Source organism: Eschrichtius robustus, chromosome 4 (assembly GCF_028021215.1).
Source record: "Eschrichtius robustus isolate mEscRob2 chromosome 4, mEscRob2.pri, whole genome shotgun sequence".
In the NCBI taxonomy this organism is placed as follows: Eukaryota; Metazoa; Chordata; class Mammalia; order Artiodactyla; family Eschrichtiidae; genus Eschrichtius; species Eschrichtius robustus.
In genome coordinates this window covers 68,108,705-68,133,464 of record NC_090827.1, presented here as the reverse complement: position 1 = coordinate 68,133,464, position 24,760 = coordinate 68,108,705, and the positions used below count along the sequence as shown (strand labels likewise).

At 34.2% G+C, this 24,760-nt stretch overlaps 1 protein-coding gene across 4 annotated transcripts in view; it reads right to left on the bottom strand.

Annotated features, from left to right (window-relative positions):
* EPHA5 (EPH receptor A5) overlaps nucleotides 1-24,760 on the bottom strand; it is a 313,241-nt gene that overhangs the window by 93,723 nt on the left and 194,758 nt on the right. For all 4 annotated transcript variants that reach the window (XM_068542188.1, XM_068542190.1, XM_068542189.1 and 1 more), the window contains 2 exons: nucleotides 17,921-18,045; nucleotides 7,414-7,573 (listed from right to left, as the gene is read on the bottom strand). In XM_068542188.1, coding sequence (XP_068398289.1) covers nucleotides 7,414-7,573; nucleotides 17,921-18,045 — 285 coding nt within the window. The remainder of the gene's footprint in view (nucleotides 1-7,413; nucleotides 7,574-17,920; nucleotides 18,046-24,760) is intronic.

Sequence of the window (24,760 nt, the reverse complement as noted above, 5' to 3'; positions counted from 1 at the left end):
ATTAATATTCTTTCTTAAATAATATGTTTCTTTGTGCCAATTATTATATATTTACATCATCCCTGGAAACTTTAAGATAGTATCTGTTGAGAAATCATATTGTTTTCCCTTATTTTGCTTCCCCACTCCTGGTTACAAATCCATATTACATAAATATTCTCTAGATACTTGCTACATATTTGAATCATTGAGTTAATCATTGAAACTAAAGAGGTTTGTTAGAGACAGATTATAAGGGTTTTCTAAGGCCAGGGTGAGAATTTTGGATATTTCTCACACAGCAAAAAGTATCTGTTAACTTTCTTGATCAGGAGAATGTGATCAAAGTTATAATTTTTGATTTGTAATATGAGTACACAGGAGTTGGGAAACTTAAAACAGTATGACAGGCAAATAAACACATGAAACAATGTTGAACATCATTGGATATTACAGATCTCAAATAAAACCACAATGAGATACCACTACTCCCCTGTCCAAAAGGACAAAATAAAATAGTGACAACACCAAATGCTAATAATCATGTGGAGAAACTGATCACTCTTACGTTGCTGGTAAGAATGTAAAATGGTCACCACAGCCACTCTGAAAAACATTTTGTCGGTTTCTTACAAAATTAAACATGCAATTACCACAAGACCCAGGTAATTGTATTCTTGGATAGTTATCCCATGGAAATAAAAACTTAGGTTGACACAAAAATATATACATGAATGTTCATAGCATTTTTATTGATAATAGCAAAAACTGGTATCAGCACAGATATCTTTCAACAGGTGAATGGTTAAACAAACTATGGTACATACATATCATGGAATACGACTCAACAATGAAAAGAAACCAACTTGATATGCACAACAACTTGGATGAATCTACAGGGAATTATGCTGAGTGAGAAAAAAATTCCAAACTAAAAGGTCATGTACTGTATGATTCCATTTACAAAACATTTTTAAAATTTCAAGATTTGAAAAATGGATGTTTAGATTTTAGTGGTAGCCAGAGATTAATTATGGAACAGGAATTGTTCCTGAAGGCGGTAATTGTGTTTATAAAAGAAACAGAAAATATGAACAGACAAATCACAAGTAATGAAATTGAAACTGTGATTAAATACCTTCTAACAAACAAAAGTCCAGGACAAGATGGCTTCACAGGTGAGTTCTATCAAACATTCAGAGGAGAGCTAACACTCATCTTTCTCAAACTCTTCCCAAAAATTACAGAGGAAGGAATACTCCAAAACTCATTCTATGAGGCCACCATCACCCTGATTCCAAAACCAGTCAGAGGTACTACAAAAAAAAGAAAATTATAGACCAATATCACTGATGAATATAGATGCAAAAATCCTGAACAAAATACTAGAAAACAGAATCCAGCAACACATGAAAAGAATCATACACCATGATCAAGCGGGGTTTATCCCAGGGATGCAAGGATTTTCAATATATGCAAATCAATCAATGTGATACACCATATTAACAAATTGAAGAATAAAACCATGTGATCATCTCAATAGATGCAGAAAAAGCTTTTGACAAAATTCAACACCCATTTATGATAAAAACTCCCCAGAAAGTGGACACAGAGGGAACTACCTCAACATAATAAAGGCCATATATGACAAACCCACAGCCAACATCGTTCTCTATGGTGAAAAACTGAAACCATTTCCTCTAAGATCAGGAACAAGACAAGGATGTCCACTCTCGCCACTCTTATTCAACATAGTTTTGGAAGTCCTAGCCACAGCAATCAGAGAAGAAAAAGAAATAAAAGGAATGCAAATTGGAAAAAAAGAAGTAAAACTGTCACTGTTTGCAGATAACATGATACTGTACATAGAGAATCCTAAAGATGCCACCAGAAAACTACTAGAGCTAGTCAATGAATTTGGTAAAGTTGCAGGATACAAAATTAATGCACAGAAATCTCTTGCATTCCTTTACACTAAGAGCGCAAGATCAGAAAGAGAAATTAAGGAAACAATCCCATTCACCATTTCAACAAAAAGAATAAAATATCTAGGAATAAACCTACCTAAGGAGGTAAAAGACCTGTATTCAGAAAACTATAAGACACTGATGAAAGAAATCAAAGATAACACAAACAGATGGAGAGATATACCATGTTCTTGGATTAGAAGAATCAATATTCTGAAAATGACTATACTATCCAAAGCAATCTATGAATTCAATGTAATTCCTCTCCAATTACCAATGGCATTTTTTGCAGAACTAGAACAAAAAATCTTAAAATTTGTATGGAGACACAAAAGACCCTGAATAGCCAAAGCAATCTTGAGAAAGAAAAACAGAGCTGGAGGAATCAGGCTCCTTGACTTCAGACTGTACTACAAAGCTACAGTAATCAAGACAATATGGTACTGGCACAAAAACAGAAGTATAGATCAGTGGAACAGGATAGAAAGCCCAGAGATAAACCCATGCACCTATGGTCAATTAATCTATGACAAAAGAGGCAAGGATATACAATGGAGAAAAGACAGTGTCTTCAATAAGTGGTGCTGGGCAAACTGGACAGCCACATGTAAAAGAATGGAATTACAACACTCCCTAACACCATACACAAAAATAAACTCAAAATGGATTAAAGACCTAAATGTAAGACCAAACACTCTAAAACTCTTAGATGAAAATATAGGCAGAACACTCTTTGATATAAATCACAGCAAGATCTTTTTTGACCCACCTCCTAGAGTAGTGGAAATAAAAATAAAAATAAAGAAGTGGGACCTAATGAAACTTAAAAGCTTTTGCACAGCAAAGGAAACTATAAACAAGACAAAAAGACAGCCCTCAGAATGGGAGAAAATATTTGCAGACGAATCAACGTACAAAGGATTAACCTCCAAAATATATAAACAGCTCATGCAGCTCAATATTAAAAAAACAAACAACCCAATCCAAAAATGGGCAGAAGACCTAAATAGACATCTCTCCAAAGAAGACATACAGATGGCCAAGAAGCACATGGAAAGCTACTCTACATCACTAATTATTAGAGAAATGCAAATCTAAACTACAATGGGGTATCACCTCACACTCATTAGAATGGGCTTTATTGGAAAATCTACAAACAACAAATGGTGGAGAGGGAGTGGAGAAAAGAGAACCCTCTTGCATTGTTGGTGGGAATGTAAATTGATACAGCCACTATGGAGAACAGTATGGAGGTTCCTTAAAGAACTAAAATTTGAATTACCACATGACCCAGCAATCCCACTACTGGGCATATACCCTGAGAAAAACATAATTCAAAAAGACACATGCCCCCCAATGTTCTTTGCAGCACTATTTATAATAGCCAGGTCATGGAAGCAACCTAAATGCCCATTGACAGATGAATGGATAAAGAAGATGTGGTACATATATACAATGGGATATTATTCTGGCATAAAAAGGAATGAAATTGGGTCATATGTAGAGATTTGGGTGGACCTAGAGACTGTCATACAGAGTGAAGTAAGTCAGAAAGAGAAAAACAAATGTCGTATGTTAACACATATAGGTGGAATGTTGAAAAATGATACAGATGAAGTGGTTTGCAAGGCAGAAATAGAGACACAGATGTAGAGAACAAACGTATGGCCACCAAGCGGGCGGACGTGGGGGGCGGGGGTGGTGGTGGTCGGATGAATTGGGAGACTGGGATTGACATATATACACTAATATGTATAAAATAGATAACTAATAAGAACCTCCTGTATAAGAAATACATAAAATAAAATTCAAAAATAAAATAAAATAAAATAAATAATAAAATAAATGGTTATCCCTTGGGAAATAAAAAAGGGGGGCAACAGCAGAGATCCTTGTGAGGTTGACACTATTCAATATCTTGACTGTGATGGTAAATACACGAACCATCACAAGTGACCAGATTGTACAGAACTTAATTCATACCTGTCTACACACATACACACAAAGGAGTACAAGGAAATGTAAGATTGGTGGATTGCATCAATGTCAATATCCTGCTTTTGATGTTATACTATAGTTTTGCACAATGTTACCATTGGGGATACTGAGCAAAGTGTGCAAGAGCTCTCTCTGTATTGTTGCATGTGAATCTACAATTATCTTGATAAAATTTTCATTTAAAAAACAGAATAGCATTATTCTAGCAGTTGGGCTATACAGATTTTTGAATCAAATAGGTAAGAATTAGATGAGAGAAAGTATATTGAGGAAAAAAAAATCATAAAAGAAACAGAAATGTGTTCAGTAAATCTTGGGCAAGTAGAGACTAAGAAAGATTCAGTGATGTTTCCATAGTTTCAAGACAATTTATATTAAGGAAAAACAAAAACAAAACAGAAAAAGAGCTAGCTAGGTTAGCTGGATGGTTTCATTCATGCTAGGTTTATTTGTTGGCATGTTTTTATCATCGCCATTGGGAATAGGAATAATAAAAGGGGTCAATTTTAAACACATTAATAGTATGCACAACAAAATTAAAGTGGGTTACAGTCAGTTATAAAACATAAACTAAAACCTGACAGAAAAAAAGCTGGAGATTTTCCACCCAAATCCTCATGGTAAATAGTTTTTCTAAAATAATTATTTTGCATTCTTGTTTCTATTATTTGCATTTGGTTTTAGGGCTATATTTTTAACACAGAAGATAACGTAGATGAAAAAGGAAAGTTCTTCATAACAATTTTGTAACTGAAGTATAATATAAATTAATAATTAATAAGTTTAAAAAATTAAGCAAATCAAGAACATATGTCAATATATCATATCATGCAATTATGAACTGAATAATCAATTGGAAAATTCTTTGTAAAGTTTAAGTTCAAAGTAATGACTTTCAGATAATTTTTTGTCGTAATATACCTGAATGATAAGGTAGACTTTCCTTAACAATGGTGACTCATTAAAGCCAGGTTAACTGTCACCCACCAAATGAAAATTGCCGATAGCTTTGACAGCAAAAATGTAAATATGTTTAAGATACCATAATTCTTGACTCTAGTATTTGCAGATTGTGTTTTGGAATAATATATGTTTGTGAAGAATTAAATTATAATATTAAGTAAATAATGCTCAATAATATAATTGAAGTAATTTCACAAAATACTGCATAAATAGTTGTCAAATGAATGGTATATAACACAAAATGAAGTGTTATTTTAATAATAATTGTGTATCTTCTTTAACTCCCTTTAACTCTTCTAATCCTCTCCAGGATTAGAGTATAATCCTGGAGAAGGGAGGGATTATGCCTTAAGGTTATTTGAGTCACTCACAGTACCTAGAGTGAAAAATCTTTTGATGTGTAGGGAGTTAATGACAAATTTAAAAATAATGAACAAAACTATTATCCTAAAATGGTTCTTGACACAAACATTCTAATCTTCATAAGTAAACAGTCTGTATTCTTGTTCTCAGGAGAGAAGTTTCCATGTGTTACTCATGTATATTTCTCCAGAGTCTAGCAAAGCCAAGCACATAACAGGGGCTCAACACATTCTTCCTGAATTGTATCCAGAAGATTTCTACATGAAGGTCAAAAGGGGTTGGTATGTAACAGATACTTGGTACAAAGAAAAATTCATTCTTAAATTGTTTTCAAATACATGTACACATAAGCAAGTAAAAATAAAATTCCACACTAAAGTTGAGGGAGTACATCCCTAAAATATTTTCATTATCTATTAATAATAACATTAAAATCTGATTTTGTAATAAAAATATTTGTGTGATATTTCTTTCCATCTAGAAGTTATGTAGGAAAAAATTTAAAGGAAAGTTTCAGGTCAGACTTTGTAAAATTATATGGAAAATGACATATTATTTCTCTCAATGATCAGATTGATGAGTATTGGCATACCTAGAAACTACTATTTAAAAAAAAAAGTAAAGGAAAGAACATCAAATAGTCTGAAGAAAAACTAGTTGCTGAACATGCCAACATCCTAAAACTAAGTATAATTTTGTAATCTTTTAAAGTGAGATTTTTCATTTGTAAAATTATCCAAGCACTTGAGCATATTGTGAGATATTATTTACTTTATGGCTTTGTTCCCAGAGTTGGTAAAGCACATAAGCATAAATAGAAACAAGCCCTATTAGGATGACCAGCTTATATAATACATATTTCATCATAAATCCAGATCAGGGTCCAAGATATGAGACTGAATAATCCATTGCCAATATTATGGAAATTTTCTGACTAATTACATCAATTCATATGACATTTATTAAAAAAACTTTTCTAAATAGCATTAAATATTTAAATTTCAATATGTCAATTAAACTTCAGAAATGGGACTTTCCTTGCATGGAAAGAAAATAATTTATCATTTTTCACCATGGCACCCTAATCTGTATAAAATCAAGTGAAGTCATACTTAGCTATTTTTAAAGTAATAAAAATTATTTTTTAGATAATTCAGTTAAACATGCTTTAAACAGAAGTATATCTTCATTTTCTAAAGAGCTGTATTAAATAGGTTTTTGAAAATTTTAATTTAATAGTTCTCCTAATCATTACAAAGTAAATCTGATAATTAAGCTCTCATTTTGTTGGTTTTCAAAGGGAGGAAACACGTATTTTATTTTCTTCATTTAAAAATAAGTAATTCTTACAAAACTTGACTTTAAAAAAGTATATATATATGTATTGTATATGTACAAACAAATACATTTACACATATTTGACATTTCACACTACTTCTCTGTTATTTTCTTCATAACAAGGCATTAATAGTGTCAGTTCTTTCATCTATAAACAAGGCAAGTTATTGCTTTCTCCTAATCCTGCTTTTAATGTGTGCTTTAGTACAAGTAAGTGATCTAAATATTTTGTTTGACATTAAAGAAGAAAAAGTTTCATGCTATTTTTACTATTTTATGAAAAGAAAGGTACAAGAAGGGTTTTCCAGAAATATTTCCGGACCCTCCACTCAGAGACGTTGCCACAGATTTTGATTTTTTTTTTCAAAACAATCAGACTGGTTCCTTAGAGCACCAGTTTCTTGCCAAACTCAATACTAATGAAAGTTCCCTGTGGAATTTTCATAGAAAGACTAAGCCTAGTAGCATTGTTCAATAAAACAAGTAAAAAGTAAATGGCAATAATTCAATAAAGTATGGCAACAGTGGAAAGAAAGTCTTTAAAAGCAAGGTTTAAACAGTTCTTAAGGATCTCCTGATGTTTCATCTCCTTGTAGACTAAATGCTATGAGGATCGGGGACCGATGTGTTAACCCGCTAACCTCCCATAATAGCATGACAGCTGCTTCCTACCTGAAGGAGTAATGCCTGGGAGAGAGAGAAGAAGCGGGAGACTGACAGAATGCCCAGGGAGAGTATTGATCCACTGACTCTTTTCTGGTAACCATTACAGAGACATGAGTTGACAGTAATTAAAATGACTTACACACTGGGACGGTTTCAAACTCAAATCTTCGACTGAAGACACCATAGCCTGCTGCTGTGCGTGCTCGAATTTGGAAGACATATACTGAAGCTGGTTTCAAGCCCTCTGCAGTTATAGTTGTCTCTTTAGATTTGATAATTGTATAGCTGGTCTCTTGGTCCTTGGATTACACATGTATATGCAATAAAAAGAAGTCAAAAAAATGCATTATTAATGACAGCAAAACACAGAATCAAAGATAAGAAAAAAAATCAGAAACGAATAGGTTTGCTATCAGTACAAATATGATATTTTACAAACAAAATCCTACGCATCCTAGTTGTGTTAGTTATATAGAACCTTAAAGTGTTTTCTAGAACTCATAGATGTAAGATATGTTCTCCACCCATCTGCCACACTTGCCTTGGGCAGAAATAGATATGTAAACTTTAAAAATAAAATTTCCAGGAGATACACTATTTTTTAGACTCTAATTTAGTATTGCTGATTTTGTGCTTGTTTTTCTCGTAAATGATTTATTGGAGTGCAACTAACATGCTGCTTGTTTATAGAGGAAGGTGACAATGTCTGATATACAGCCAGGTAAGACTTATGCCTTTTATCTTTAGTGAATTTGATTTCTTTTTTAATTTTATTTTATATATTTTTTTATTTTTTAACATCTTTATTGGAGTATAATTGCTTTACAATGGTGTGTTAGTTTCTGCTGTACAACAAAGTGAATCAGCTATACATAAACATATATCCCCATATCCCCTCCCTCTTGCGTCTCCCTCCCACCCTCCCTATCCCACCCCTCTAGGTGGACACAGAGCACCGAGCTGATCTCCCTGTGCTATGTGGCTGCTTCCAACTAGCTATCTATTTTACATTTGGTAGTGTACATATGTCCATGCCACTCTCTGACTTCGTCCCAGCTTACCCTTCCCCCTACCCGTGTCCTCAACTCTATTCTCTACGTCTGTATCTTTATTCCTGTCCTGACCCTAGGTTCTTCAGAACTTAGGGGCAGGACAGGAATAAAGACACAGACGTAGAGAATAGAGTGATGGTGGCCTTGTAGAATGAGTTTGGGAGTGTTCCTCCCTCTGCTATATTTCGGAGGAGTTTGAGAAGGATAGGTGTTAGCTCTTCTCTAAATGTTTGATAGAATTCGCCTGTGAAGCCATCTGGTCCTGGGCTTTTGTTTATTGGAAGATTTTAAATCACAGGCTCAATTTCAGTGCTTGTGATTGGTCTGTTTATATTGTCTATTTCTTCCTGCTTCAGTCTCGGGAGGTTGTGCTTTTCTAAGAATTTGATCATTTCTTCCAGGTTGTCCATTTTATTGGCATATAGTTGCTTGTAGTAATCTCTCATGATCCTTTGTATTTCTGCACTGTCAGTTGTTACTTCTCCTTTTTCATTTCTAATTCTATTGATTTGAGTCTTCTCCCTTCTTTTCTTGATCGGCCTGGCTAGTGGTTTATCAATTTTATCTTCTTAAAGAACCAGCTTTTAGTTTTATTGATCTTAGCTATTGTTTTCTTCATTTCTTTTTCATTTATTTCTGATCTGATCTTTATGATTTCTTTCCTTCTGCTAACTTTGGGGGTTTTTTCTTCTTTTTTCTCTAATTGCTTTAGGTTTAAGGTTAGGTTGTTTATTTGAGATGGTTCCTGTTCCTTGAGGTAGGATTGTATTGCTGTAAACTTCCCTCTTAGAACTGCCTTTGCGGCATCCCATAGGTTTTGAGTCGTCGTGTTTTCATTGTCATTTGTTTCTAGGTATTTTTTGATTTCTTCAGTGATCTCTTGGTTGTTTAGTAGCGTATTGCTTAGCCTCCATGTGTTTGTATTTTTACACATTTCTTCCTGTAATTGATACCTAGTCTCATAGCATTGTGGTCAGAAAAGATACTTGATACAATTTCAATTTTCTTAAATTTACCAAAGCTTGATTTGTGACCCAGGATATGATCTATCCTGGAGAATGTTCCATGAGCACTTGAGAAGAAAGTGTATTCTGTTGCTTTTGGATGGAGTGTCCTATAAATATCAATTAAGTCCATATTGTTTAATGTATCATTTAAAGCTTGTGTTTCCTTATTTATTTTCATTTTGGATCATCTGTCCACTGGTGAAAGTGGGGTGTTAAAGTCCCCTACTATGATTGTGTTACTGTCGATTTCCCCTTTTATGGCTATTAGCATTTGCCTTAAGTATTGAGGTGCTCCTAAGTTGGGTGCATAAATATTTACAGTTGTTAATGGATTGATTAATTGGATTGATCCATTGATCATTATGTAGGGTCCTTCTTTGTGTCTTGTAATAGTCTTATTTAAAGTCTATTTTGTCTGTTATGAGAATTGCTACTTCAGCTTTCTTTTGATTTCCATTTGCATGGAATATCTTTTTCCATCCCCTCCTTTTCAGTCTGTATGTGTCTCTAGGTCGGAAGTGGGTCTCTTGTAGACAACATATGTATGGGCCTTGTTTTTGTATCCATTCAGCCAGTCCATGTCTTTTGGTTGGAGCATTTAATCTATTTACATTTAAGGTAGTTATCAATAAGTGTGTTGCTATTACCATTTTCTTAATTGTTTTGGGTTTGTTATTGTAGGTCTTTTTCTTCTCTTGTGTTTGCTGCCAACCAAGTTCCTTTAGGATTTGTTGTAAAGCTGGTTTGGTGGTGCTGAATTCTCTTAGCTTTTGCTTGTCTGTGAAGGTTTCAATTTCTCTGTCAAATCTGAATGAGATTTTTGCTGGGTAGAGTAATCTTAGTTTTAGGTTTTTCTCTTTCATCACTTTAAATATGTCCTGCCAGTATGGGGATTCCCTTGTATGTTATTTGTTGCTTTACCTTGCTGCTTTTAATATTTTTTCTTTGTATTTAATTTTTGATAGTTTGATTAATATGTGTCTTGGCATGTTTCTCCTTGGATTTATCCTGTATGGGACTCTCTACGCCTCCTGGACTTGATTAACTATTTCCTTTCCCATGTTAGGGAAGTTTTCAACTATAATCTCTTGAAATATTTTCTCAGTCCCTTTCTTTTTCTCTTCTCCTTCTGGGACCCCTATAGTTCGAATGTTGGTGCCTTTAATGTTGTCCCAGAGGTCTCTGAGGCTGTCTTCAATTCTTTTCATTCTTTTTTCTTTATTCTGTTCTGCAGTAGCTATTTCCACTCTTTTATCTTCCAGGTCACTTATCCATTCTTCTGCATCAGTTATTCTGCTATTGATTCCTTCTAGAGAATTTTTAATTTCATTTATTGTGTTGTTCATCATTGTTTGTTTGCTCTTTAGTTCTTCTAGGGCCTTCTAAGCGTTTCTTTTATTTTCTCCATTCGATTTCCAAGATTTTGGATCATCTTTACTATCATTACTCTGAATTCTTTTTCAGGTAGACTGCCTATTTCCTCTTCATTTGTTTGATCTGGTGGGTTTTTACCTTGCTCCTTCATCTGCTGTGTATTTCTCTGTCTTCTTATTTTGCTTAACTTACTTATTGTGTTTGGGGTCTCCTTTCTGCAAGCTGCAGGTTCGTAGTTCCCCTTGTTTTTGGTGTGTGTCCCCAGTGGGTAAGGGTCGTTCAGTGGGTTGTGTAGGCTTCCTGGTGGAAGGGACTGGTACCTGCCTTCTGGTGGATGAGGCTGGAGTTTGTCTTTCTGGTGGGCCAGACTGCATCCGGTGGTGTGTTTTGGGGTGTCTGTGATCTTATTATGATTTTAGGCAGCCTCTCTGCTAATGGGTGTGTCTGTGTTCCTGTCTTGCTAGTTGTCTGGCTTAGGGTGTCCTGCAGTGTAGCTTGCTGGTCGTTGGGTGGAGCTGGGTCTTAGCGTTGAGATGGAGATCTCTGAGAGAGCTTTTGCTGTTTGATATTACGTGGGGCCAGGAGGTCTCTGGTGGACCAATGTCCTGAGCTCGGCCCTGCCACCTCAGAGGCTCAGGGTTGATACCCGGCTGCAGCACCAAGACTATGACTGTGGAGGCTTGGTGATTCCAAAATCTGATATAGTAGGCCAGCAGGTCAGAGACTCTGGGAAGAGTTGCAGCCCAAACGAAGGCTGCTGGCAGAATCCCTTGAGTTTGATTTCTAATTATATTTAGGGGTTGGGAGAAGGAATGTGAACTTCACTGGAGAACTTTAATTTTAACTCACTAAGTCGAAACAGTGAGTTTTAAAGAAAAAATTCACATAAGCAAAATATTTTTTTCCTTTTTAAAAACTTCATTTTTTCACTTTCATGTGTTTGGGCTGGGTTAGTAGTGAGTGGAGATGAAGGGGAAAAAGTCACTGAAAAGATAGCTTTGGAAAGTGAAACAAAGAGGAACTATTCCTATTTTGACTGCTAACAAAAGTCTAGACAAACCATCTATAACTCCTCATTATCTCTGAAGTTACCATTCTGAATATAAAGTGTTAGATACATAAAGATTTAATACACATTCCCTGCTTTGAACTTTCTCTTCCCTTATGTTTTTCTGTGTGAATTTTTGGCTAAGCTTGTTTCTTCCTTAAGGTCTTTTCACATGTATTAAATTTCTGATAGATATTATAGGATGAATTAAAGATAGGTTATGGTTAGAGATTTTTATTCACCTTTTTTAAGAATTGGCCTTTACTTAAAATAACTTATTGATGCCTGTAAATCATTATTTTCTAAATATTTCAGGGAATTTTGTCTTTACAAGCAGAAATAATGTATTGATTTTTTAAAAAGATCCAAGGGGAACAACATGCAAAGGATTTATTTTTCCTAAATGAGAAAAAAAAATTGAAAACAAGAAAATAACATTTACTTCTCAAACACTCTAGTAGGGAATAAGGTTATTATTTAATGTTCATAATGCTATTAAAAAGTAAAACAAATGCAAACCACACTTCTTGTCCCTTGAAGTTTACAGCGTGTCATTCTGGGCCTTTAGTGTGAATACTGAAATCACGTGCTAAAACACAGCAAACCCATTTTTACTTTTATCCCCAGTTTCCTTATCTGTAAAATTGGGATAAAAATTGGAGGTTGGATATCCTCACAGAGATGTTGTAAGAATGAAACAGGTAATGCATGTGAAAACATGTATTAAACTGTAAAGCACATGTTTTAATTGTCATAATTATTATTTTAATTTTTTTCTAATTTGACACATCAAAGTCAACTTCTAACCATATTCTATGCTACCACCAATACAATCTAAAATAAACAGTGTGTATATATTCTTCCCTTAAAGCAGTTTACCATTCCTCATTTAATACGTTCAAACATATAAAATTTTCTTAGGGTTATGTATATCCAAATTTCTCTCTAGATAGATATGGTTTAAATTCTAATCCAAATAGGTTTTTCTGATTCAGTCTACATAAACAATTGATCTTTGTTTTTTTAACGCTCACGTTAGTTTAAGTGCCTAGTCTCTAAAGTGTTTAGGAAATTTTGTTAGAGTTTTCAAAGAATTTAAAGTAGAAAATTAAATTCTATCAAGTTTTACCTAGTAATGTCAGTCATTTTCTTCACTCACAAATATTTATTGATCTTGTCTACTCTATTACCCCTTCTATGTGCTAGGGGTAGAACAGTAAAAAAAGCAGGCAATTTCTTGATGTGTTCCTTTTAAAAGGGGTAAATAGCTTCTATAAACTATTGTAGTTACTGATGCTCTGAGTACACTCAAGTTTATAACTGAATGTGTAAGACTTTCTTAGTAATATTATCCTTTCCAGTTTGGCTGTGATTGAATCAGTAATTTTCAGTAAAAAATGATAAAATATATGTTCGCTACTATTTGCATTTTGTTTAAAGGGAATTTGAGTTCATGAGAAAAATCTAGACAAAACTGAAGTTATGATTCTGGTATATTTGATATAATTAGGATTTTTACATGAAGTATTAACATTTATATGTAAAGTAAGATTTTTTTTTAATGAAAAATAGCATAGGAATATCACGGTTAGAATTCCAACCATGTTATTAACTAAGTACGTGTGTAAATGTGCGTATGCAACTCAACCTAAGGTTTTTTTCTTCTTTAAAATAGCATGAAATTATTTATCAAGACTCTGTGAGGACACAGAGATAATATACATAGCACCTAGCACAATCTTCTGAGCACTAGAGCTTCTAGGTAAATTTGAGTTTACCCTATAGCATGATGGCAAATTCTTCTACTGAAAAGAAAAAAAAAAATTTAAAAGCTTACATGATTGTAACTCTTAACTATTGAAAAAGTAGAAATTGATAATTTTGTCAAAAGTAGAAAAAAAAATCATTGCAAGGAAACTGGAATGCTGCTCCTTGAAATAACGTATAATCTAACATCAGTTGATTATACAAAATTATACAACATTCCGTCTGATTTATCTATTAACATTATGTATGCCTCAGTGGTTCCTTATCGCGGGTCTAATGGTACGTTGTCTCTCTGAGTTAGTTGAATACTGTATTATTGAAGAGACCTAGCGAATATATCTAAGGGATCAAAACCCATAAATACACATTTTGAATCCTCTAATTATCTTCTAAAATTTGCTTCTGATCCACTCCTTTAAATCATCCTCATAAAGTCCTCCATTTCACAAACCTATATACACATCTTCAACACCCACAACCAAATGTTGCCAAGTCCTTGGTCAGGGTAGTGGTTTTGCTGCCTTCATGCCCAGCTGAGCAAATGAGCTACATTCCCCAGCTGCTTAGCAAACACTGTTCACAGGCAGCGAGGGGAGGGCCTCAGCAGAAGGAGCCAGCTGGCAAACACCCTGCCAAAGGGCAGCTTCCCTTTGCCTCTGTCTTTAATTAAGAGATGGCAATGGGCCCATCACCATGCAGGAGCAGAGAGGCCCAATGACCTCTATTAGAGCAGGGCAATCACAGGCAGAAATGCCAGCTGGCGAATGTGTGAGTCCTGGAAAGCTCTGCCACCTGTGTCTGGCCAAGAGCCATCCAATAAAATGGTGGTATCATTCTGAAGATTCAAAATGAGCTCTGGAAACCTATTAGGACCCCCACCTCAATACATGGTAGAAAAGCTCATTATCCTTTTTTTTTTTTCCTTCTTAAAGTGTTAAAAAAAACCCAACCTTTTTGTGTATTTTATTGGTGTGCTCAATAATTTTGCTTGGCAAAAAAGTCTGGGAATTAGTATCTTCTCTGTAAAATGGAAAACATTGACCAAAAGAAGTTAACTTTCCCAAAATAATATATAAAGGTTGCTGTGTTAAAAGCATGTAGGTAGGCAACTTGTTATTCATTTATGGAGAATATGAATAGAAATCATTTTTCCCCAAATCATTTTTTCTTATTTTCAGTTATGCAGATAATAGAATGTATTAATACAGCTTTAAATATTAAATATTAAATGTAAAACCAAATCTTACTGCAATAAATATAATATAAACATGAACTATAAAGAAAATATTTCCACAACATGGATAAAATTAATTAGAATGAACGTTAATAGAAAAGGACTCTGCCCCACCACTTGTTGAGTAACTCCCTGTTTTAACAGAAGCAGCAGCTTAAAAGAAAAAAAAAAAAGATAAATCCTTGCTCCTAATGAATATTATGTGTATGAGACTCATGCATATGCTGGGAAGTAAGAGTAAAAACAATCGAAGGTTACTCATACGGGGAAAAAAACCAGGACAATTTCCTTAAAGACATAAAAAAGAAAAACAAACTCATTGGTCCAGCTAGTTGCTTCAGGTAAAGAAAAACTATGCAGGAAAACAAGTACTTGTTAAACTTCTAGTCTTCCCGCTGTTGAACTTTATTTCATCTAAGATATGTATATTCAAATATATAGTTTTCATAGTACAGTTATTTTAAAATGTCATTATGCATCTCAACTTCTTTTAAAATCAATTTTAATTACAATAAAAATCTGGAAACTTAAAATGTTTACAAAATAATTCATAAAGATATATATATATATATATATATATTTGCCTAGCTTTGCATTAGTATGCAGTAATAAAGCTTACAAAAACTTGAAAGAGGAATGTAAACATTAATTTAACCAATTGTTTCCGGATACAGCATGTGTCTAAATTGTAGACTTCTAGCATTGGCAATTCAGTTTGGACCACTACTCCCAGAGAAATGGGAATCAGTGAGGGTATTAATATTATAACATTTTATTTGATTTACCGTATTTTTTTTTCAGTAAACACTGTAACCCTTATCGCAACATAGCTTTGTCTCAGAGGTATTTTCTTAGGACACTCTTGGTGAATAATGTATTAAATAATATATTTTTTTCTGAAATATAAGTATCTTCATTTCTGTTCCCTAGTAATCCACTAGTTACATGTAATGCCACCAGCAAATCATTCCTAGAGACAACTATTTCAAACATGATAATTGAGTTTATTTATTTATAAAATGAATATATGAATATTGTACAGACATCCAAAACCTAAAAAGAATGTAGATAACCTCACTCTCCCCCACATAAACTTGGCTGTTTTGTTCTCTGTTGTATCTTTACACAGGTAATTGTTGAATCAATGATGAAAGAAGCAATTAAAAAATGCTATGAATTGGGACTTCCCTGGTGGCACAGTGGTTAAGAATCTGCCTGCCAATGCAGGGCACCCGGGTTTGAGTCCTGGTCTGGGAAGACCCCACATGCCGCGGAGCAACTAAGCCTGTGCACCACAACACCTGAGCCTGCGCTCTAGAGCCCGTGTGCCACAACTACTGAAGCCCGCGTGCCTAGAGCCCATGCTCCGCAACAAGAAAAGCCACAACGAGAAGGCCGCGCACCGCAACAAAGAGTAGCCCCTGCTTGCAGCAACTACAGAAAGCCTGTGCGCAGCAACAAAGAACCACTGCGGCCAAATAAATAAATAAATAAAATTTATTAGAAAAAACAAAATCAGGGCTTCCCTGGTGGCGCAGTGGTTGAGAGTCTGCCTGCCAATGCAGGGGACACGGGTTCGAGCCCTGGTCTGGGAAGATCCCACATGCCGCGGAGCAACTGGGCCCGTGAGCCACAACTACTGAGCCTGCGCGTCTGGAGCCTGTGCTCCGCAACAAGAGAGGCCACGATAGTGAGAGGCCCGCGCACCGCGATGAAGAGTGGCCCCCGCTCGCCGCAACTAGAGAAAGCCCTAGCACAGAAACGAAGACCCAACACAGCCAAAAATAAATAAATAAATTTATTAAAAAAAAAAAAATCAGTTGCAAGAAAGTTTTTTAAAAAAATGCTATGAATTACTTCAATGTATTTCAATGTTTTATCTATAATCTTTCATCTATGCATATAAATGGAATGTTGAATTTTTAAGTAACTTTCGTTAACAGGATATCAGTATTTCTCATGATACTTTTGCATTAGTATAAATGGGACCATTCATTCCCCTTCTCGTTTCCAATGTTCTACCTTGGACAATTTCTTAGGTATTGCAGAGTAAGTTTTTGAACTTCCACCCTTTTCATTCTTCCCTAAGAGAGAAGGAGCGATGTCTCTGGGAGTTTGGGCGAAGCAACCGGGTAAGTGTGGCTGAGCCCTTCCTTCCCTTTTCTTTTGGGATCTGCTTCTCTGCATTATGTCAGCAATCTTTTTTACTCCTACTTTCATAGGACACATATGTCTGGGCCAGGGTCTCCTAGCCACCTCTTAGAGACTAGTTTGGGCACTCATCTATCTTTATCTGGTCTATTAGAACTCAGTTTGTTCTAAGTAGTGTATGCCATTCAGATCTAGTCTGTACAAAAAAATCACAGTAAAAAAGGGTGGGAGTTGTCGTTTCCAACATGGAAGCAACAAGGTGGCTACATATCTAAGCCAAATATTCCAGTCCAGCTTTAGAAATTATAAGTTCATCTTTAGTTTCCACCTGTTTATTCCTTTATCAATAGCTCATTTGGTTGTGGATTCAGAAAAGAGGAAGAGGGATGATTATTGCCTTTAGATTTCGACAACTATTAGGGCAAAACATGTGAGAGTGGACCTAGGAGCCAACTCAGTGAAGAAGAGGAAATCAAGCAACTATAGGGAATGTGAAGCATACACTTCCAATTTTATGCCCTCAAATTTTTAAAATAAATTTTATGCTACAGTGTTAGATTTTTGTTATAGATTTTTTAAAATTATAAGGTACATATACACCTTACCTGCCTATACTTCCTTAATAATATAGGTATTATGCAGGGTTACTGGCCATAAGAATGTGTTTTTCCCTGTGGTACACTGCAGTTACTACTGAAGGTTAACAACTCCGGTGTTTGGGACACTTTGAAAATGTCCTATGACTTCATCTTTTAATGCTGTGAACCCTAGTTAAGCTAATGTTAGACTCTACGGCAGTATCCCGGCGGTGTAAACTACTTGGCAGCAGCAGAACACAAATAAAGTGCTCCCTGTACACTTCCAGCCTTCATAATCATGACTGCAAGTCAATTGTCATTGATCTACACATAAAATTGCAACACGCTTTTCTACAAATTGGATAACTGCTGTTGCTAAAATTAAAAAAAAGAAGAAGAAGAAGAAGAAAGGATATTCTTTATTCTTAATCCCACCTTTTCAAAATATTTGATTTCATACTCCAGGATGATTCCATTGGGGCGATCTGGCTCTTGCCAAGACAAAGAGATGCTGTTTTTTGCAATTTTCCCCTTTTTCACATTGGTGACTGGAGAGGGAGCTGCGGAATAAAGAGTAGCATGATTAACAGAGCCTTGAAATTACACCTGTCTATAATGTATATCGGGCATTCTTGACATGTAGAATAACAAAAATCCCAAATAATTAAATTTTCATTTTACTCGGAAACAATTATACTTAATATACAGGTTTTTACAGATTTTGAAGTGTTTTAAAAAATATAAATCAACTAATATCCTGAGAATTTTCTATAATAAAATTGTAGTCACATAGAATCTTAAGTCTACATTTTCTCTATAAAGTTTAGATACATAAACTATCTTACTTTTTATAGAATAAAGATGTTCTTGATGACCTTATGTATATTCTATATTCCTAAAATTTGCAGACTCTGTATAATATATCCCATTACACTAATAATACATAATTATCTATATTACCACATTTTCACGACATTAAAACTCTTTTATAATTTCTTATTTTTGAAATCATATGGGTCCTATAACCACTGAAAATTCATACATTAAATATAGTGGAGTTTTTCTTAAAAATATGCTATTAAATGTGTTAATATATTGAAAACAATAGCAAATAAAAGAGACATTTTCCTTCATTTCCATTTCCCCAAATATTTCAATAGAAATCACAATCGCTTATGGTGTTCATTGCTATTTGCCAGTGTCTATTAAATGACACTGACGAAAATAGAAAAAGGATATGCTATTTTAGGTATATCTGAATATTTTGAATTTGAATTCACACACATATGAATATTTATTTCAACATCCATTTTTATCAATTTGCTGAGACTTGTATAGACTCTGGGTTTGACACCATAAAGAGGTATTGACAAATACTTTTCTTGATGTAGATAACCTTTATTTTTGTAGTTTTCAGCTTTTATAGACAACCAAGGAGAAAACCATCCTGGACTACTGAATGGTATATATATATATTATATATATATACACACACACATTTATATGTGTGTGTGTTTATGTATAAAGAGATAGAGAAATAATATATAATATGCATATTTTATATATAAAATATATACATATATACATATTTTATAATGTATATACATTATATTTTTATATATACATTATTTTTATATAATGTATACATATAATAAGATGGAAAGGATGCCAGCTATAGTGAGTAGTGTATAACCACAGGCTTAGCCCTATGTGAACAGTATTAGACATCTGGTGAGATTAAAATTTAAAGATATGTTATATACATATACATATATATGTATAGTAGTTCTAACTATTTTAATCTCCAGCGGTGTTCAGACAAAGTAATACACTGTAATTTGTCACGTTTAATTATTTTTTCTACCCCTCCGAAAATGTAATTAAATCAGAGGCACCACTTTGAGCAACAGACAGCAAGAACAAAGTTTAGAACTGTTTGGTGAGCCCCATACTAGTGTGACAAGGGGGTGGGGAAGAGGGTCATCATTTAAAAACAGAAGTGAGATCCTGTCACTCCTCTGTACCTCTCTGCCTCACTGCAGAGTGAAACCCAAATGTGCAAATGCATACAAGCATCACTACCGTATGGCTCTCTACATCTCTGACCTCATCATCTCCTGCTACTGTTCTTCAGCAGCTCTACCCAGGCTGGCTGGCTGTAGGCACTTCGGACACACTACTGCCTAAGGATCTTTGTATTTGCATCCTATTATTCAGAGGTGCTTCTCACCCTGACTTCTCCAGGGTTTTCTCCCTGCTCTGGGTTTCTCACTGAGACCTTTCTTGTCTGCTCTCTACCTCAGCCCCCCTCACCTCACCATGCCCTCTCTTTCTTCAGTGTTTTATTTTTCTCCCTAGTCCTTGAACTTCCACCATCTGATATTCATATCTTAATTTTATATTTGCTTTTTTAGTTCTCTCAAGTAAAATGTAATTTTTATGAAGGCAGGGATATAGTTTATTTCATTGACAGCTGAATCCCTAGATCTAGAACAGCACCTGGACAGAGAAGGATTCCATAAATATGTATGCAATGAATGAGTGGTGGTAAAAAATCAAATATAGAGAAAACCTTTATTTTTTATTATGTATTATGTCAACAAACTCATCTATGAAACAAGGGTGAAGTGTCTTTCAATAAAATTAAAATAGAGACAGATATACTCTGTAAGAGCAAAATTTGTTAACTAGTGTTTTCTAGTGTTTTATGTACTCATAATAGGGTGATGATGACTTTGGTACTATAAAATGTACTTTTATTCTTTTAATCATAGTGCTTTGTGGTATTCAGATTCAGAGGATGCATAATTTCAGCCTTATCTGCTTTTCTTAAACATGTCCAGTTCCACAAATTTTCTGGACTACTACAGAACACATAGTGTGCATACAAAGCTAAAATTGTCTAAAAGAAGTTTTGAAATTGCAGTGTATTTACTTCCACGGAAACTTTACTGGACTGGTGGTTCTCAAAGTCACATTTTGGCATAAGTTCAAAGTCCCTATTGATTCCCTCATGAAGGAAAATCATGCCATATTTGGTATTGTGGACAAAGCATTCAGAAGACATGGAAACAAGAAAGAGGAAGCTATAAGTCCCCTAGTTCATCATAGTGTTTGCAGCAAAATAGCAAATTTACTGACAGAAACAGGAACAAAGAATTAAGGAAGACAGTAGAATTTTTTTTAATGTATTTTGTTCAGTAGTGAATATCTTTATGAATTATCTTAAATTATAAACTATACTCACTTTCCCATTACCCTATATATTTTTTGCATTATACTTTAGTAAAGATCCAGACAAAGACTGTTTAAAGTTCTTCACTCATTTTACTACATTGCAAACATTCTCATTTTGATTGATGTATTTCTTGTAGGTAGCTATCAGTTTTCACTTAATTGATAGTGTTGCCAACTTTCTATTCATAATTGCATTTAACATGTATGTTCCATGAAGGCAGGGATTAATTTGGTTTAGTTCACTGCTATATTCCCAGCACCAGAAAATTACTTGGCATATAGATATTTCATAAATTTTTATTGAATGGAAACATGCATGAATGAATGAATGGGAAATACATACATTATCATGTATCATTCAAAACCGAGTTTGTCTCATCTTACGTGCATATACTGGGATCTTATTATTTGGATATTTGAGCTTTATTTTAAAGCAATCAATTCTTTAATAAAATAATCAACCATTTCAACATGAAGCTATCAAATAAACATCAACACAGACATAACCAGCCTAAAGTGGAATTCTTTGTTATTTACTTACATCCATCAAAGTTAAACATAAACTGTATGGCTTTCAAAGACTGTTTGATTTAATGAACACCATTGTTTTCCAACTTGGTTGTCTCAGAGGCTAAAGCATACCCTTTAAATCATGGTTCAGAATGGAGGGAGAAGAGGAAACCACTTCTCAGCTCAGAGTAATTCAAGAATAATTTGCTCTGTGAAGAGACCATCTCTGCACCATTTGGGTAAAGCTGATCAAAGTGGGGACACTGACAGCTCCTGGGGACACAATGATGATGTACAAATTGTAAATGGCAGCACTCTTACCCTACTGCAAAGTATTTTACAGAAAATATGTACATTAAAATAACTGTAACCAGACTTGCAATAGCAGGGCATGTTTAATTTATTTCATTCATCTCCCTCACTAATACCTTCTGCTCATTCTTTATCTACTCAACCATTTATTAAGTAAGCCTGGAACAAAATGAGAATTATGACACAGAACACTGCTGCCTGTAAAACTGCGCTGGATGATGTTACATCATAAAACTATTACCATCCTAGTGTAAGAAGAACAAAAATACTAGGAATCAAGTTGTGAATAGAACAAAATAATTTACATAGCTTCTAAGTTTCACCTTATGTGGAAACATCCCAAATGGTTTCTGTATTGTAGCTTCTATATTGGAGGTGAACTTTGAATACCACTATAATAAAGCAAGATATTTATCCCTTAGTAACATTTCCCATTATGGGCTAATTTGTCTAATTGAATTTAAAAAACTTAAATCGAGAATGGTTTTATATTTATAGAAAGATTATTAAGGTAGTACAGAGAGATTCCATGTATCCCACACCTAATGTCCTCTATTAGAAACATCTTTAAAAAAAAGTGGATATATGTATAGGTATAACTGACTCACTTATTTGTACCACAGAAACTAACACAACATTGTAAATCAACTATACTCCGATAAAAAATTTTAAAAAAGGTGTTGTAAGATGTTTCCTACAACAGTACAGTACATTTATCACAATTAATGAACCAATATTGATACATTATTATTAACTAAAGTTCATTTTTATTCAGATTTCTTTATTTTTACTTATTATCCTTTTTCTACCCCAGGATCCCACTCAGTATCTGCCCAAATTATTGTCTCTTCAACCTATTTATTTATTTGTTTGTTTGTTTAATCATTTATTTATATTCATGTGGAGTACAGACACATGGGTTTTTTATACTTTAGCTTATAATCTAATACTTTATTTTTCACTCATATTGTTAAAGCTTTGGCCATTGATTACTCTTTCAGTTAGCTCCTATGTCTCTTTGACATACCTCCATCATCCTGGTTTTTTTCTGTCTGTTGTTTGTATTCTACATCACTTTCATTCCCCCTGGCACTGCAAGACCAGATGCGCTAGGTCCATCTTGTTTATTTACTGTCCTCAATCTTAGAATAAGTAATTTCTCCTAGGAACACTGGTTTCTTTTATTGGAGAATTCCAAGGTCTGGATAAGTGTGCTCCTTGCTACTGGGGTTTTGCTTCTTGGCCCTCTCAGCTGGTAAAGCCAGGAAACAAATTGGTGTATGTTAACCTGTGTATATCTGTAAACATTTCTAAATATAACTATATGTGTATATATATATGTTAAGCTAAACATAAGTATAAACTGATGTCACCAACTCTAATCAGTTATCACACAGATTATTTTAGCTTCTTCACCCTAACTTATCTGTAACCTCCTACTTCAACAGTGGCTCCCACCATCTGCCATCCATTTACTTAATTGTTTAATTCCAGTATATATGTCTAGTGGTTAAAGAATTGCCAATCTGTGTCTGTTTGACTTATTGATAATTATGTAATGTAGAAATCTCTAACATCTCAATGGCACAAGCAATGACATACAAAAGTCTGCTTTTATGTAAAACAGCATATCATCCTAACTTTTCAAATACAGAAGCTAGTTTAGGGCACAGTGTCCTTAGATGGGAAGGGATGCCATGACACAGACAGCTTGGAAGTCAAGCAGAATTGGCTTCAAATCCTTTGGCAACCAGCCATCTCTTAGCTGAGTGATTCTGTTTAAGTTCCTTAACCACTATGAATGTAAATTCTATCTTTAAAATAGGAACAGTGATTCAAACTTTTTATAAGACTGCAGTCTGATTCTGTATTACAGTATAGGTGTAAGGTAGGTACCAATTAAGTACTGTTTGTATGAATAGTTTTAAAATATTAGACAATTGTTTAGGAAGGCTTCAATAATAGATTCTCTCTAACTCCTTAATCCTTTCAACCTTTCATCAATCGAAATTATATGTAGCCTCTTCTCTAAACTTGACACTGTTCTAAATGTTGGGTGGGTGAGATCAAAAGGCAAAGTACCTATACAGATAAGATATTTAATTTTCAACATCCAGTGGATTTCACAACTCTACATAAATAAATAGTTGTAGGTAAACTTCCTTCATCATCACAGATTTTTTTAAAGACCTAAAAGTGTTGAATTTTTAATTCCTAATTAAATGACTAATAATTCACTTAATATAGATTGATGTCTCTCTCATTATTCAAAAGAAAGTTATCATGATGAAAACATGAAACTTAATTGTGTTAAATGGAATAAGAAAATACCATTTATCAGTCCCTGTACACAATGCTATTTGTGTAGACGAAAATAAACTATAGATAGACTCAAGTATTGGTTACTTATATTTAAAAAAAACAAATAATACATCTCTATGTATCAATATTTGACCTATCCACGTAAAATTTGAATCTTAAAGCACTGAGAAAGATAAATAAGGTAATATTGAAATCTTTTCAGTCTGTGACAATCCACAAATGTGTTAAAACTTTCTCAGATGGCACTTCTTTTACTTTCCTCCAAAGGCCCCTCCACATGAGTAATGTATTAGTTTATTTATATACAAGCTTCAAAAATACATGTATCTTATATTTAATTCCATAGGTCAAAATCTGGCCAAGTGGATTGTCAATATCTGCCAGCTGGAAGCTCCCACTCATCTCTGCCACGCACAGTTCATCATATTTAGGTGTTTCTTGTTACCCAGATGGGTCTGGGACAGTGTTTTTTTAAAAATACAGATTATTAGGCTTCACTCCAGGAAATTCTGACTCAGGAGGTCAGAATGGGCCAAGGATTCTGTGTTTTTAATAAACACTCTAGCTGAATTATTTTTTCAGTAATTTTGGGAAATATTGAAGGCAACCATACTAGGATCAGTTCTTTTAACAAAATTATACAAACCTGGAAACCTGAGGCAAGAAACTGGATCAGTGTTGTTTTGTGAACTGTTGACTTCTTAAACCTTTGGCTCACTCTAACTGCCTTGTTATCTTGATGTCTGATACCATATTTGCCTTTCTTCATTTGGGAATTGTTTCTTTTTATATTTTCCTGACCCATTAGTACTTTTTTGGTAAACTGATTTGTTTCTTCATTCAAGCAATCTGTTTTAGTCCAACCAGACTATAATCTCCATAAAATTAGAAAAC